The sequence below is a fragment of the Molothrus ater genome, chromosome 3 (assembly GCF_012460135.2).
Source record: "Molothrus ater isolate BHLD 08-10-18 breed brown headed cowbird chromosome 3, BPBGC_Mater_1.1, whole genome shotgun sequence".
In the NCBI taxonomy this organism is placed as follows: Eukaryota; Metazoa; Chordata; class Aves; order Passeriformes; family Icteridae; genus Molothrus; species Molothrus ater.
In genome coordinates, this window is record NC_050480.2 from 70804765 (window position 1) to 70821110 (window position 16346).

The following is a 16346-nucleotide window of genomic DNA, read 5'->3' on the forward strand; positions in this document are numbered from 1 at the left end:
CCTGTATATTTAGCTTTTTAACTTTTACCTATTCCAGTCATCCTTGCTGGCTTGTTCTTGAAGAATATAAAAAAGTTTTTATTGTGAATGTAGTCTTCACTAAATAATTCATACCAAAAAAAAGTAGCTGGGAATGAGCATGAGATATAATTACACCAATTTGGGAGTTCTTTAGTGGTAATACCCATCCTCAGTAAATACACCTGGAAAAAGGGTATTAAAAATTCTTACAACAGAGGTCCAACTGCCTTCAACTTTTTCCTCAGGTGCTAATATACAATATTATATATTGTGTATATATATATATATGATATATAATGTATATATATATGATGTATAAATGAGTTAAGGATGCAGAATGTGTATTGTTAAGCCTTACATCTTTAACCACAGTGATTACATTGATAGCTTGTGAACCTTTTCCCAGGTTTAGTTTATTCCCTTTTTGTTAATTTACAAAGAAAGAGACACAAGCTACATGGAAGCTGAAAGGAAATGCACTGGCAAAACAAGAATTACAGAAAGATGCTGATGATGGGATTCACTTACCTGCTTATAAGCTTCTAATGCCATCTTAGGCAGCCCAGGGACTATCTGGGGATCATCTCTTTGTTGCCAGCTGCCACCCCAGAATGGCACTACTCTTCTCTAAGTCCTGTGTTGTACCTGCCAGAGCAGTGTGGCTGTCTGAGATATCCTGGGGAGCTGAAAATAGTAATGGTTGCTTATATTTAAGTTAATTAATCCCACCCTGACTATTTATGCTCAGCCAAACACATCCACTGTCCAAGCTAACCCCAGAGAGGGCTGTGCTGAGGAGGGAAGGATGGAGACACCCAAGCCAGTTCATCTGGCACAGGTCTGGGCCTGAAACAACACAGCCCACCCAAACTGCTGTATCCTCCCACAGCCCCACTGTGCTACAGCAATTTATTGGTTGGGTCCTTTGGTCTTTGACAACTCAAGGATCTTGCATGATGTTATGTTACACATATGCAGGGAAAATGCACGGTTAGGAGAAATAGGAAATTTTTGGATTCCTCTCTGCATTCTGTCTGTATAATGAGGGAACAGCCCTTAGATACAAGTGGCTGGGATGACCAAGAAAGAAATCAATATATATTTGTGGCTAGGAAGTATGTCCCAGTAAAATGAACACTAAACACTAATCAGGTCTCTTTGCTTCTAGACTATGTATTTGGGGCTTTTTAGTTTGGGTGTTTGCTTTTTTTTTTCCATGTCACCTTCCTCTGTTCTCTTGTAACTACTAATAGAACAGAGCATGATTTCCCTTTTCTACTTTCCTTTCATAGCCATTTCAGATCTTGTCTCTTTGAAAGATGCTGCCCATCACAGATTGCAATCTGCCTTGTACAGTTCTCAGTTATGTTTAAATCTTCTTTCATCCTCAAAGGCTGGCTGAAAGAAGTGTCAGGTCATTATTTCAGGCTGTAGCTTAATACTTAGGCTTACCAGTATATGATCTCTCTCTTTGGTAAAGACCTTCATTCACTGAAGGTCAAGGTATTAGTGTTATTTTTAAATATATTCCCAGCACTGAAGAGTTAAAAATAGCCTTCTACGAAAACGCACAGTAATTGGTTAAACCTTGTTAGCAATCACATGAAGATGATAACTCCTCCCAGGAAAAGACATAGCCAAAGCAGCTTTGACATGGATTTATACTTAGAAGAGCAGCTGCAGGCCTCCTGAGAAGGAGTTCACAATATAGACTCTTGGATTATTAGCAGAAAATTAGCAGCTTCATGCTGGAAAGGAAGGGAAGGAGGCATGAGAAAAAAACTTTCTCATGGTGATCTGCAAGTGAATTCCATGGATTCTCTATTTTGGAACTATCCTCATTAGAAAGAAAGCCTAAAAGATGGATTTGGGAAAGGCAAAGCTGCTGAGAACCGGCCTCAATGCTTTATATCAAGCTATCCACCCTGTGCATGGAATTGCCTGGACAGATGGGAAGCAAGTGATACTGACTACTTTATACTATCAAAATGGAGAGCTGAAGTTTGGAGACTCAAACATTCTTGGTCAATTTGAACATGTGCATGGGCTTTACTGGGGCCCATATTGCTCTACAGACATCCCAGCTCTGCTCGCTGTTCAGCACAAAAAGCACGTAAGCATTTGGCAGCTGGTCTACAGCAGTGCAGAGAAGAAAAAGCCCTTGATTTCTCAGACTTGTGAGGTTGGTGAGCCATTTCCACTGCTTTCTCAGGGCTGTGTCTGGAATCCTAAGAAGGAGGTCCTGGCTGTGCTTACAAAAAGAGATGCTTCAGTCTTGCACGCCGTTCGTACTGACAATACGCGGGTTAAGGCAGAGATCAAAAGCAGCGGACTCATCCACTGTGCTTGCTGGACTAAGGATGGTAATCGTTTAGTAGTTGCTATAGGCAGTACCCTGCACTCCTACATATGGGATAATGCTCAGAAAACTCTAAATATCTGCTCCTTTTGCCCAGTTTTTGATGTGGGAGGTTATATCTGCGCTATAGAAGCCACTCTGGATTTCCAAATTGCTGTAGCTACTGAGCTTCCTTTAGATAACATCTGTGGTATCAATGCAGGCATTGCATTTGATGTGCCCTCAGGTACAGAAGTTGGTTCTTTAACCTCACAGTCTGCTTTGGTGCTTGGTGACGAGGAATACTCCATGGACACACGAAGAAAGTCCATAGATTCAGATAGATCAGGTGTTGATTCAGTTGCTTCTTCTTCATCAGGTCCTGTGGATTTGACCCATATCCTTGCAAACCACCGTCGGTCTGATCCCAGTCCTCTCATTACTCTGAAACGCAAAGACTCTGCAGCAACAAATGGTCAAGATTCTTCTCACTTGATCTTGGTGACTTTTGAGAGGAAGGTAACAACCACCAGAAAAGTCACCATCCCAGGTATTTTGGTTCCTGATATAATGGCTTTTGATCTTAGAGCTCAGATTGTGGCAGTAGCCTCTAATACTTCTAATATTGTTCTGGTGTATTCAGTAACCTCTTCCTCCATGCCTCACATTCAACAAATCCAGCTGGAAAAAAATGAAAGACCAAAGGGCCTATGCTTTTTAACAGATAAACTCTTATTGATTCTGATTGGCAAGCAGAGGTTCCCTGATTCTAATCTCATTCCATCTTCAAGTTCAGACAGGTACGTAATGCGTCTTATGGTCAAAGAATTGATGCTGGAAGAAAATTCTTCAGCATTGCCTGAGACTAAGCAGAATATGTTTTATAACTTTGAATCCTCTGTTAATATACCTGGGAGAAGAAAATTCTTTGAGAACCTTGCCACAGAAGACCAACCTCAAAGCAGGGAGTTGTTAATACCAAGAAGCACAGTTATTCAGTCTCCAAGTGGCAGGAGAAGACTCATTGAAGAAGTAAAGAGCCCTAGTTATGAGCAGAGCTCTTCATCAAGTGTGAGTGACCTGGATGAAAAAAGGCTCCCAGGTGACTCCTCGGTGGCCTTGGAAACATTGGATGCTGAACCTATGAATCGCTCAGTGTCTCTTCGTGGCTTTGGATCACCCAGCAGAATTTCCAGCAGACCAACATCCCCTAAAGTGCAGTTCAATGTGATCCAAGAAGCATCGAATTCTCCTAAAAACAACAATTTGCCAAGTGAAAGAGGAATGAGTCACATATCTAGAAATTTAGAGAGACTTTGTGGCAGTTTCAATGAGTTACAGCTGAGCCTTTCTGAAATAACAGACTTGGCTAGGAATGGCAGGAGGATTTCTTTAGCCTACCCGTGTTCCCAGGAACCGCCTGTCGTGCATGTCACCTACCAGGTAACTTTTTGTCAGCTTAGAAATACTATGATAGGTAACCAAACTTTTAAACAATCTTGCATTTATTTAGCTTTAAATCAAGTGGATGCAGTTTATTCTTATCAACCCATAAGAAATGTAACCTTGGTTTGGAGTCAAGCTTAATTTAAAATGGAATTATAATTTGTCATTGGAATGACAACTCAGGATGATGTGTATAGTTTACAGGATACTTAACATGGGAGATTTGTCTGTTTATTCTTTGATCATGCACAATTGTCTTGGACATTGGCTGATTTTGTGTGCATCTGTCAGAGAGAACAGAGCCAGAGTTGTTAATCTACAAAAGGCTTATATTTTAGTTTAGTGCAGAGATAAGACGATGAATGGGGGGCTACAGTAGCTCACCAGAAATCTAATAAATTTAAACCTGAGCTCAAATACAAAGTCTGAAGATAGCCAGATTCACAGGAAGACTGAAACAAAGTATTGAATGTCAATTTATGGAAAATTTAAATGGATATGACATGAATTTGGCTTATTTCTGCTTTGATTTCTCAACGCTATTCTTTGCAAAATAAGATGTACTCAATTTGTAAAGCACATAACCACTTAAAATATTAAAAAAAAAACAACCCTCAAACAAACAAAAACCTTCTAATCCATCAATATGTAATTATGATTTCAATAGATAAATATAAGAATTTCAAACCACCATGTTCCTATTACCCTTGTTTTGGCAAATTTCCTCCTGGCTTCAATAAGAATTTCAACTAAGGAATGTAGATTGGGTAATTATTTCTATGTACTATTTTTAATAGTATTCACAGGAATACTAACATTACACTGATCAGATTTTTGAACATGTTGATGGTAGTGATAAAACTGGTATCACTTTCAGGATGTAAATGCCAATTATAAATGCATTCTTATCTACTGCAACATAAGCAGCATTATGTCAACATAATACACTGCATTGTGATGATGCTGAAGCAAATTCTACTTCCTTTAACTTTAAAGGAATCTATGTAGACATCTAAGTACCCCTCCTTAAAAAGCCATTAAGGGAATGGTGACTCAATTCAATCATGGTCATTACTTTCTAGCAAGTGTTTACTTGGCATTTAAACAGATTCGGGTGTGTTGTGTTTTCTGGATAAAAGCAAAGCTTTCGATCTGAATTAGTCAATAATTTAACTTGAACACATTATACAAATTCTGGTGGAAAAGTAGCATGTCTATTTTAAATAATTCAGGATTTTATTGGCCAAGAAGCAAGCCCTTCTGTTCTCCAGTATGTTCAAATTAATTTTGATTTCTTAACATAAATCAACTTATTTATTTAGCAGGCAGCCCTGTTTCTAGGAGTCAATTGGATTAACCTTTCCCAAGAGAAGTTTTATTTGTGACACATAACATTAATCTAAGATCTGAAGTTGCTGTGCACGTGCTTGCACTAGAAGTAAGAATTAGTTAACCTGCTATTTTTCTTTGGAAAGAACAACAAAAAAATTAAGTGCTTCTAAAATACTGCTAGAAAAACTATGTTTAGTAAGGAATACTTATTTATCTGAATAGGTTAGTTTCACATTAAGCCAGCAGCAAGCACTGCTAGCACCACATTACAATGACTCAAAAAAGTGCCACTAATGCCTTCCCACACACAGCTTTCCTGGCGAAGTCTCCACTAATGCCTTGTATAGTTCAGCCCCTCTTCTGAAATCTAACAGGATCACAGCATGATGCCAAAAAATAATGAAAAGTAGACTTGGGAGAAAGGTCTACAGACAGACAGGGAAATATTTGCTTCATAGGCAGCTAATAATTTTCAGAGAAATAGTTGTTTTGATTAGTTTCTATTCAGACATCTGAACCTTGTTCCTCCTTCAGGAGTTGTTTAGTACACTGTGAGCTCAGAGACCAGCTGGGCTGTGAGCTCCAGCCAGACTCTGTGTTCACAGAGCAGAAAGTCAGGAAATAACTTTATTGCCTTATGATATAAGTATCAGCCAGTGGAAAACTTTCTAAGCTTTAGGAACACTGCAGTCCAGTCAATAATATGCCCATTATCTTCCAGCTCTTTGTGCCAAGTGCATGTCTTCTTAAGTGTCTCTATAATCCCCAGCACAGCAGAGGCTCAGTCTTGATTGAGAAGTCTATTGCACTAAAGAATATAATTATCAGAACTGCATAACCATATTTATACATTTAGAAAATAAAATGAAAGTTTAAAACATAATGGTTAAAAATGTAGCAATAATTAATGAGCAATTATGAACACTGTTGTGCAGAAGCGTTATTGACATATTTATGTGTACTTCCTGTTCTGCTTAGGAAACTAAAAAAACAGAAACATTTATTACTTAATAATTCATAATGTTTGCTCATTTAACAGTCTTTCATAACCTTTGTTTATACTGTTAGTGCAAGTCTGCCTGTAACTCCTCTGAAGTCACATCTATGCAGTGCTACCAGAATCTGTATTCTTTGTAGCCCATAGCCATAGAGGAAAACCATGCTCATTCACACTTTGGAAATGTCACTGCACTATCACTTTTGTAATAGCATTCAGCCACCGGAGGTAACTTGATCATTCAACCCTGGAAAGCAAATATTATTGCTCTTTCATCACAGGCAGGTTTGTGATTCAGGGGAATGTGGGAGGGCAGACAGACAAATGCAATAAGAAGACATTATTTAAAAAGAAAAAAAATAAAAGAGGATCTGTCACAGATTTTTTTCTGTTTCACTTTGCAAAAAGATACTTATACAATCCCTTTCCCCCAGAAAAGAAACAGCTGCAGAATATTTAAACTAGTCTCATTCAGAAGCTAATTACAGTGGAAATAAAGCCAATCTGGATCTCAAATTAAAGGCATTTAGGCAAACCTCTCCAGGAGGAATAACATTCATCTTAATCTGAAGAACATCTTTAAACTCCTACATTTTGTTCACAAGCAGTATGATGTCAACAGTTTATATCACTGATAGCATATATTGCATAATTAAATAGGAAATAATATCTTTTCAGCAATTAGTCACAATTACTTTCTTTTCTTAGCACAGACCAGTAATTGTACATAAGTCAATCTGTACTTTTATAGTATCTTCATACAATTTGCTATGGGAAGCTTTATTGCCAGCTACAAAGGTCAGCTACAAAATAAACGTGGGTGTTATAATTTTTTTACGGATATCTGGGAGATGAACAGAAAGGATCCAAACATATGGCAGTAAAGCTCTGATAGAAATACATGATGTAAAGAAGGGGAATATAAGGGGCGCACAAAAAAAATGAGCAAAGACCAGGCTGAAATGATGAGCTGTAATAAGACCATGAACCCTTCTGAAATCCAAAGGGCAATTTTGACTTGGGTTGAGCAATAGAAAGTAAGTCATGAAAATGATGGAAGAGGAAGCTGATATGACTGCTCCCTGGAGTAAGAAACTAGTCAGCTATCCTGAAATTTAGAAACAAGAGATTTAGGATGACTGTAAAAGAAAGACCTGCAGTATTCAAGAGAAAGTGTGATTAATGCATGGATAACATTTGAGCAAAGGTTGAGAATTTGTGTGATTAATGCATGGATAACATTTTGAGCAAAGGTTGGGGAATTTGATATTAAGAAATTCTGTCAACAGCGTTCTGAAACTGATCAATAGCAGGCAAGCAGGGTCTGTAGAGGAGACACAATTCCTTTTGTTAAAGCAGATGATTTGTTTGTTGGATGCACAGGTGTAAAAGGAAAGGAACACACAATGTCAAAAATAGAGCCAAGTTATCATACTGCACAAAGAAAGTAGAGATCACATATAAATATCATGGAAGCACAAAAGGTGTATCTTAGATGACAACACACCTGAAACAGTAGCTGCAGAGAGCCAAGAGGAGAGAAATCCCAGCATTGTGTCACCAGGAATGCTGATGTGCCCTATAAATGCAAACTGCACTGGGATTTAAGCACCTCTGAGCACCTCAGGTCTCTTCCAGCATAAACATTTTACAGGCTTATGCTTCTCTGCCAGGTTAATTAAGGTTGCAATTGGAATGTCCCACATAAGGGTAAGGAAAGGAAAGATATCAGTATCTCCACCACAATAAAAACAGAAACTACCAAAAAGCAGGCAGGAATCACAGCAACAGTAGAAATAATGACAGGGAAGGGGAGCAGTGCAAGCTGTCAAACCTTATGAACACCACCTGTGGCAATGCTGCACGAGGCACAGTGAGAATGTAAATCATAATTCTCCTTCCTCTTCAATGCTCTCTTCCTTAGCTGTTTAAGTGTCTTTCCATTGTCTTCTGGGACAGAACTCCCACATCTAGCTAATCTACTAGCTTTTACTCACCCTGCACAATGAATATAGGGGCAAGGTAAAAGCAACCTGACTAATGGGTACTAAGGTATCAAATATGAAATCACCAGTGGAGCACAACACAGTTGAAATCAAGGGTGTAAAAGAAGGAAAACAGAATGCTAGACAACTACAGCACTAATCACTGTACAATGCATGTGCTAACCTGATACCTTTCCCTTATAAAACAACAGATTATTAACACAAAGGAGATGAAGAATATTTAAAATACCTGTAATTCAGTACAGTACTTGAAATATGCCACAGGGGAAATTATTTGTTCAACAGCAGAGAGTAGGGATTAATAGAAGAAAAATAAGATGGTTAAGGAATTAGCTGCAATGGAGACAGTAATAGTTATACCAATATAGAAGAAAATGGAAAAAATTACTGGTGGATTTTCTCATGAAGGATTTTCAGTGTCATCTAAAAGTTTCATTAATGATTTGCTGAGTTACGCTTATAAAATCGGCATATGACATAAAGTCAGTAATATTCTCAGTAAAGGATCAGGATTTCACACCTGTAAATGGATGACTATTATTTAACATCTAGAATAAATTTTAAAAAAGGATTGAAATTAATGAAATGAACTAATATAAAGTGCATAGTAATATATTCCAGGATTAAGAGATGAAATTTCTGCTTCTGTACATGTTATTTGACTACAAGATGACTGTGAATTTAAAATACAATACTGTTACGAAAAGAACAAAGGCAGTGTGTGGGCACATCAGTGAGGCATATCCTTCAGCAGGTGATGAGCACTGGGCACACAGCTGGCAGGTCTCATCTGAAAAACATTTTACATTCCTAGACATCCATGGGCAAGAAGAACACACTGAGACTTCAACTGATCACTAACCCAGCATCAATAAAAACAATTCTGAGTGGTAGCATATTCTCATTTACCTCACTGGTTCATCAGTTGTTAAATTTAAGTTCGTTAAGATGATCTCAGCATGCAGGAGAGTGTAGGCAGTGCATTAGGAAATACAAGAAAAATGAAGAAAAGGTCAAGAGGCAGAACCAGCTCCAGCTGACTGCTCAGTGGGGTTCAAAAAAGGGAGAGAAGGCATGTTCACTTATTGTGCAGTATGAAAACTGCAAATACGTGAGATATATAACATCTCATCCAGGAATCCTTTTGCCTTAGTAAATGATGCTTTTCTCCTACATATCTGCAATCTGAAATGTGAGTTTTGAAAGACAGCTTGGCACTGCTGTGACTGGCTGGCTGCTGCCCAGAACACCCTTAATAGGATGTAAAATCTGATCTGGGCAGGCTGACATGGGTGAGGGAAAACAATTATTGATCATTTCTTTTTGCTGGGTTTTTGTTGAGGAAGAGTTGCACTTGACATACTACAGGAAGTTGGCTAAAGAAACTTAATCTGAAAATATACAACTAATGTATGTGGAAATATATTTGTTTCTTCTGTTATTAACATGTTCTTTGTCTACCAATAAACTTTGTTCTAGGATAAAGCAACTAACACAAGGGATTTTAATCTGGGAATTTCAAGTCCTCTGATTACTATTGAGATAAATAACAACATAGCAAAAACAGACATAGATTTTGGGAAGAGGTGGATTAAATCTAGATTTGGCTAGAAAATTGTCTTTGGGTTATGGCACCAAGGCAAGCTTTTAGTTGTACCTCTAACTCTGTCACAAATTACTTCCATGACCTTGACTAAATCTCTTAAGCTCCCTGTGTAATGGTATGATCATCTGTAAGAAGGGGATACTAAGAGTTACCTGCCTCACAAGAAGGAACAGGTTTAAATCAGGTAATCTGTGATATGACATCTGTGAACACACTCCTCCAAGAGAAGGCACATTATCACCACTTAAACTAAGCATTAAGCAAAAAGGCTAAATAATTAGAAGATTATAACAGAGAAAGATTCTTGACCTGACAGAATTTGTAAAAAGTCAAAAATAAATGCATAAGATGATTATGTTTATCATTACAAACAGAAGCATGTAACAGAGAAAATAGCTCATATGAACACTGACAAGTGATGAAAGACAAACAACTGAGACTTGATCTTTCAGGTCTGTCCTTGAAAAACTGTTTCAGATAAAAAATAGGTGTTGTGCAGTTTTGTGTATACAAAAATGTCCTCCACTTCCAATGGCTGTTCCAATAATAATGTGCAATGCTATATAGGAAACAAACTAGAACAAAATCATCTTGAGTATACATTTCCATTCAACTGATTTCAAGTCAAGACAGACAGAGCTAGATTATTTTCTGATAATTCTTAAGTTGAAGCATATCTATGTGAAAAATGGACCCCTTGGGTCAAGTCAATGAGCTTGTCTCATGTACAGTCCATTTTTTTCTATAATTCATGAACTGAAGTTCCAGTTTGAATAAACTCTGTTATTCCAACCTGAACTCAGGAAAATGAAATAGTTGTTAGATGTGCTAGTCCACAAACTGCAGCAATGACAAAGCTTTGCACAAATACCTGCACAGGCAAAGAGCACCTTTGCAATGCCTATAAAAGCACAAACTCACTGCTGAACATTCAGGCCATTGAGTTTCAGGTGTGTTTAGGTTCAATAGAATACAGTACTACATAATTTGGAAATTCCAAGTTTTTGGTAAATTTCCAAGTACTACATAACTTGGAAATACTTAAAATTACAAAGAACTTTTCTTATATAGTTGCAGCTGTAACAAAAAGCTGCTATAGGTTTATGACTAAGACAATGATACTTCTTTGATGTATTCCTTAGGTATATCCTTTATTAATTATGCACCAACAAATTTCTGGTTATTCTGAATGTAGAAAAAAGATGAGAAGACATTTGAAAGTTGGAAAGTTCACATATTTAATGGAAAGATTTTTTTATGGTTTTTATTAATAAAATCACTCACAATAAATAAAAAATAGATAAATAAATAAATAAATAAAAATCAGCCATAGACTATCTGCATGAGCAAATAATAGCAGAGTGGGAGAAAGGACATTTGCAACAGTCAGCAGACATTCTGATTTACAGAATTCAATGCAGTTGCATGACAGCACAACTGTGTACAGAAAAGTGAAAGAGATTGATTTAGAAAGGTTGTTACACAGCAAAAAAGCACACATTCACAGAGAGCAACTGTGAAAAGACAGCACAATTAGAAATGAAGACAAGCATTACAAGAGACATTTATTTAGTCAGAGGTTAGATTACAAATTGAAGATGCAGTTGTGAATTCATTCAACCATAAGTTTTACATTAGCAAGAAAAATTCAAGGGTGTGAAGTCAGACACAGACAGAGTAGGACTAGAACAGGAGTTAGGATAGATGAGATCCTGTCAATCCATTCTGAAATATTACCTTGGACCCTTTTGAATGTATGAAACAGAGGGGTCTATGAAATTGGGTAAATAGACTGTCATTCATAACAAATATGTAAAATCTGGGGGTATTGCAAACATAAAGATGCCAAAGAAAAAGAAACAAGCAAAACATAACACATGGAACTACACAGGGAGAAAGCATGGAAAGAATAAAATGAAATTCACAGGACAAAGTATAGAAATATTATTTAGCAATATTAGTTAGAAGAAAATGTCCCATCCACATCTATTTCATAATAACATTTAGTCATTGGAAAATTTTCAGTGTTAAAAGGACTTTTAAATTATAGCAGATAGGGAAGTGTAAGTTCAAATATATATCCACTCCATGACTATAGCAGCTCTACAATTTTTTTGTCCTTGCACCTTGCAGTAACTAGAAAGATGAAACACAAAGATGTTGATTCTTAGGGCCACCTAAATTTCATGAAGCACAAACAAGCCACCTTTATATTCAAGTGTGTTCTTTCAGTGAATATCAGAGCAAATTCCAAGGCTGTAAATCCATACATTCCCTCTGTCTCAATGCAAGTCACAGGATTCCCAAGCTACCTTGATGTGACAGCTTTTCAGAGACTGCTGCTAGGTCCAGTCTCTCTGCAATACTCCCTGTGCCAAAATAACCCTGAGGTTATTTCGCCAGGGTGGAATAGCTGCCCAATGGCTCTCAAACCCACCCACACATACAGCTGAAACTGAGCAGAGTGCTCATTTACTCTGGCAGCATCTGGAACAACATTATTCCAGGTATGATACATTCCCTTCCACTGAACTGGCTTCAGGCAGGGAGGCCCCACAGACACACAGATACCCAGCCCAGGACAATACATGTACAGGGCTGAGGCAGCTTTGAGCTGCAGGAGCTCACAAAGCAAAAACCAAAGAGGCATTTTTATCCTCCTCACATTGGGCTATGAGATTGTGCTTAGAATGGTCCTGCATGATGATGGGAAAGACAGACAAAGAAAAGGCAAAATGACTAAAGAACTGAAAGGAGTAAGAGCAGAAGAATGCTTATGAGTACTCGGGCTCAGTGTCTAAGCCATTAACTAGATCTTTTCTTTTATATACATGGATATGAAGAAAAGCTTTTCAAATGGATCAGTTACTGAAGAAACAAAAGACGTTCTCCTCTGTGATGGCAAGATCCATTTGAGTTTAGTCCAGCAGCTGTTTGATCTGCCTGTTATTGAAATGAAACACGGTACGTTCTTTTTATTTCTTCTATCTGGTTTCACCTGAGATTTTTAGCATATAAAAGAAGCATTTGTGACAGAATAATTACCCTAGACTTTAGTAAACTGAGCTAACCAACTTCTTTTGGCAAGTGTGTGTTTTCCCTTGTCTGAAATACAGCAGAGACTCTTGAAATAATTTAAATGCTAAGTAACTGCAAAACTACCTATTAGCAGAGTAATATGTTAGGTGCCTCTGCAAAGGAAGTCTGACAAAATAATCAGTACACTGTGTTACCTGGAAGGAGAATAGTAGAATTGCTTTCCTAAAACCTTTTGGCATTTTGCTTCATCCATCCTTACTAGCATGTCTCAGCCCTGACAACAGAGAATAGGTTGGAGAAAAATTCAAAAATTCACTCTCAGAATATTATATACATACATACATACATATATATATATATATATATAAGTAGCATTTGGGATTATTTTAATGTAAGATAAAAAATGAAGCTTGGTGTTCCTATTTGCCAATCTCCCATTTTTACCACCCACCACTGATTAACTCATAAGGACAGGTGTAAAAGGGGATCCCTGGCCCCAGACTGGCCTCTGAATTGCTTTGTCCCTGTCTGTTCCTGTGTGACACCTCTCAGCAACACACAAACTGCCATTTCTTAGCCATTTCACTATAATGCTTCTGATGGCTTTTCTCATCACAGACTACCATGATCCTCTTTCTGAGGTTGTTCAGAAGACAAGGACATGCATGTTTCATATTTTTGTCAGGAATCTTCCTCGACTGTGCAGTGTAGTGGAAGCACACATATGAAAAAACTCTACCTGCTGTTGAGACCTGAGCTATTTCCCAGCAGGCTTCTGCAGCAACATGATGCAGAGCTGCAGGGCAAGGAGGAGCCCATTTTTGGCCTGTATTTCCAGCTCTTGATTTTGGAAAGTAGTGCCCATAATAAACAAGGGAACTGAGAAAACCAATTTTCAGCTCTACAGAGCAGTTGAATATTTAATTAGCAGAACACCTTTCCTCAAATTTATGTATTAGACTTCAGAGATATCAAAAAGATAATGTCTCAGAATCATCCTAATATGTCCCTCTTTCTGCTCGGATTTTCTGATATTGAGTCTGTACGCTTTCAGCAAAAACAAAAACTGAAACAATCTTTCTAAAACTCACCAAAATCCTGCAAAATTGTAAGGTTTGGAGCAGAAGCAGTTGTGTAGCTCTTTATTCAGTTCTAGATGGTACTTGCTTATATTCTTAAAGTTTCTTTTGACACATGACATAAATATTAAATGTGAAGTTTAAAAATATCACTCCCATCCTTTAATACTACATAATTAAAGGGTATGTAATGAAGAGCATGCTTGTATTATAATGACAGCCTGGCATTTATTACAATGAGTAAACACTTAAGCAGTAATAGATTGGAGGGAAAAGCTTCACAACTGTATGTCAAATTCATGTCCACAGCAATGCTGTCAAGATCATCAGAGTTAAAAGAGCAATGAGCTCGGCCTCATTGTTTGCCCTTTAAGCCCAGGACTGTAATACCATTACCTATGCTAAATAGAGTCTGTTGTGTAGTGCTCCTGGTAGCAGCACACAGGAGTCTCTCTTTTTGGCATATCATCATAATAATTGTTCACAGTAAAAGGGTACTACACTCTACACACTATGGTTATTCCATGGGATATGCCTCCAAGCAAGTGTTATCAATGACACTGAGAATTTCCAGCATTTCAATGGATGAAAATAATTTCAAGAGTCTGATACAAAAGTATGCTTCATCAATTTGATTAACAATGGAATATCCATTTGGATCATAGAAATTCCACTTTCAGGGCCACTGCTCACAGAATCTGAAGTCTGTTCAGATTTAGAAAGAAAGTATTAAGAGCAGAAGATTAAAGATCCATGGTTTGGAAAGACAATCTTCTTATGATGTAACAGGTGACATGACAACATACAACCAGCCTGAAAAAATGTTTTGTTAGTGGTTAAAGAAGGGGAGATTTACCTTCTCCAGGAGCGTGCTTTGTTACGACTGACAAAAATAAGGATGGTTCATTTGGACTTTCTACAGTTCCTTTTTTCATATACCATTTCAAAAACAGTTTTATATCCCAAAATCTAAAATCCCAACACAGAACCTAACAGGGTCTTCTTTCTCTCATATCCCAGCTAATGCCCCTGCTCAATAATGACAGAATCACACGCTCTAAGGAAATTGTGTCATATAAAGGCTCCCCCAATGGTTTTAAGTTGCCACAGATTTTTTTTTCCATACAGTGTCAAACTGGAAAAAAATAGAGAATTCACTTTTTTCTATGAGAACTGCAATATCCAGCAAGAAAGAAAGCCAGATGAGTCACTAAAGAAAATAAATACAGCTTCATTTTTAAGCCAATTTGCTAAGAAAAGTAAAGAAAAAAAAAAAAAGGGGGTGGAGGTCTATTTTCTTCTATGCAATACAGATAGAGAACCTAAAATGTTTTGAAGTATTTTGGTTTTTAAATCTCATCCCTTTTTTTTTTCTGAAAAAAAGGATTAAAAATGTCATCCATATTTTGTTCATTCTCTTTAGGAGAAGATTCTATAAATAATTAAAAGACAAGAAATTTTACTGTAGCAGCTTTTGTAAATAATCTTCAAGGTGTAACTTTATTCTATTTGCTATATGAATCTGAAAATACATGGAACAATCTTGGCTTGATGGTAATGAGATGGAGACCCCTACTCCTTTCTAGAGCAAGTACAGCCAATCATTTTTGCTGGCAACTTTTCCAGTTTTTATAATCTCTTCATTATTTGAGTAGAGCAGATGAGTGAAAGGCTAAGCAGAAGTTGATGTCATTAGAACAAAAGTCAGCTGAAAGGCTGGCTGGGTTTTCAGAAGATGAAGACACTTTTAGTTCATTAGAACTAGCAAAGATGCACCTTGTGTTTGAACTTAATATAAATAAGGGACAAAATGCCTCAAACCTTGCAAGACCTTTCATTTAGCTCCTCACTGCATCTGGACAAAGGTGTGTTGAGCATGGATTGTCAGGCCTTAATGTCATTAGTGTAATAAGGCTTTAGTGCACAAAAAGAAACCCTGCTCTGCCTGCATGCTCATTGACTTTTAGAAACGTGCTTCTACATTTACGTAACCACAGCAGTGCACTCATTTTCTTTTTCTTACTTAATTTTTGTAGGCTCTTCTTGGATTGTGCTCACGGCAGACAAGGACGGCTTTGTGCCATTAATATTCAAAGCCACACAAGAGATAATCATAAGGGATGGAACTGACAGTTCAGAAGTCTGTGGAGGTCACTCCTACAAAAAAAGCATCCCAATGCGACCACCAAGCAGAGTGACATAATTTCTGAACAAAGAACCCCAATGACCTTCTTTTCTCCTACAATACAGAGACATTCTGTGCTCTCAGACACTGAGAGACTAGAAAGCTGTCTTCACTGCTTTCTGTGTATTGTAACTGCAAAATCTGTGGCATGGTTACACTATAGCTGCATCCTGGGGTTGGCTGGACCCTCACTATTCCTTTGGCAGGACTGGACCTACAGTGAAGTTCACCACAGCTGCTGTTATTAATGGCTGGAGCCAAGAGACCATTGTCTACCTTGAGGTCAGGATGTTCTTG

The 16346-nt window shown here is 37.6% G+C and overlaps 1 protein-coding gene across 1 annotated transcript; it reads left to right on the forward strand.

The window, feature by feature from the left end:
- Positions 1 to 1882: 1882 nt before the first annotated feature.
- Positions 1883 to 16067, forward strand: WDCP (WD repeat and coiled coil containing). The gene is made up of 3 exons (XM_036380949.1): positions 1883 to 3802; positions 12590 to 12710; positions 15901 to 16067. Exons 1-3 carry the CDS (start codon positions 1883 to 1885, stop codon positions 16065 to 16067), a joined length of 2208 nt encoding a protein of 735 aa, XP_036236842.1.
- The last annotated feature ends 279 nt before the right edge of the window (positions 16068 to 16346 follow it).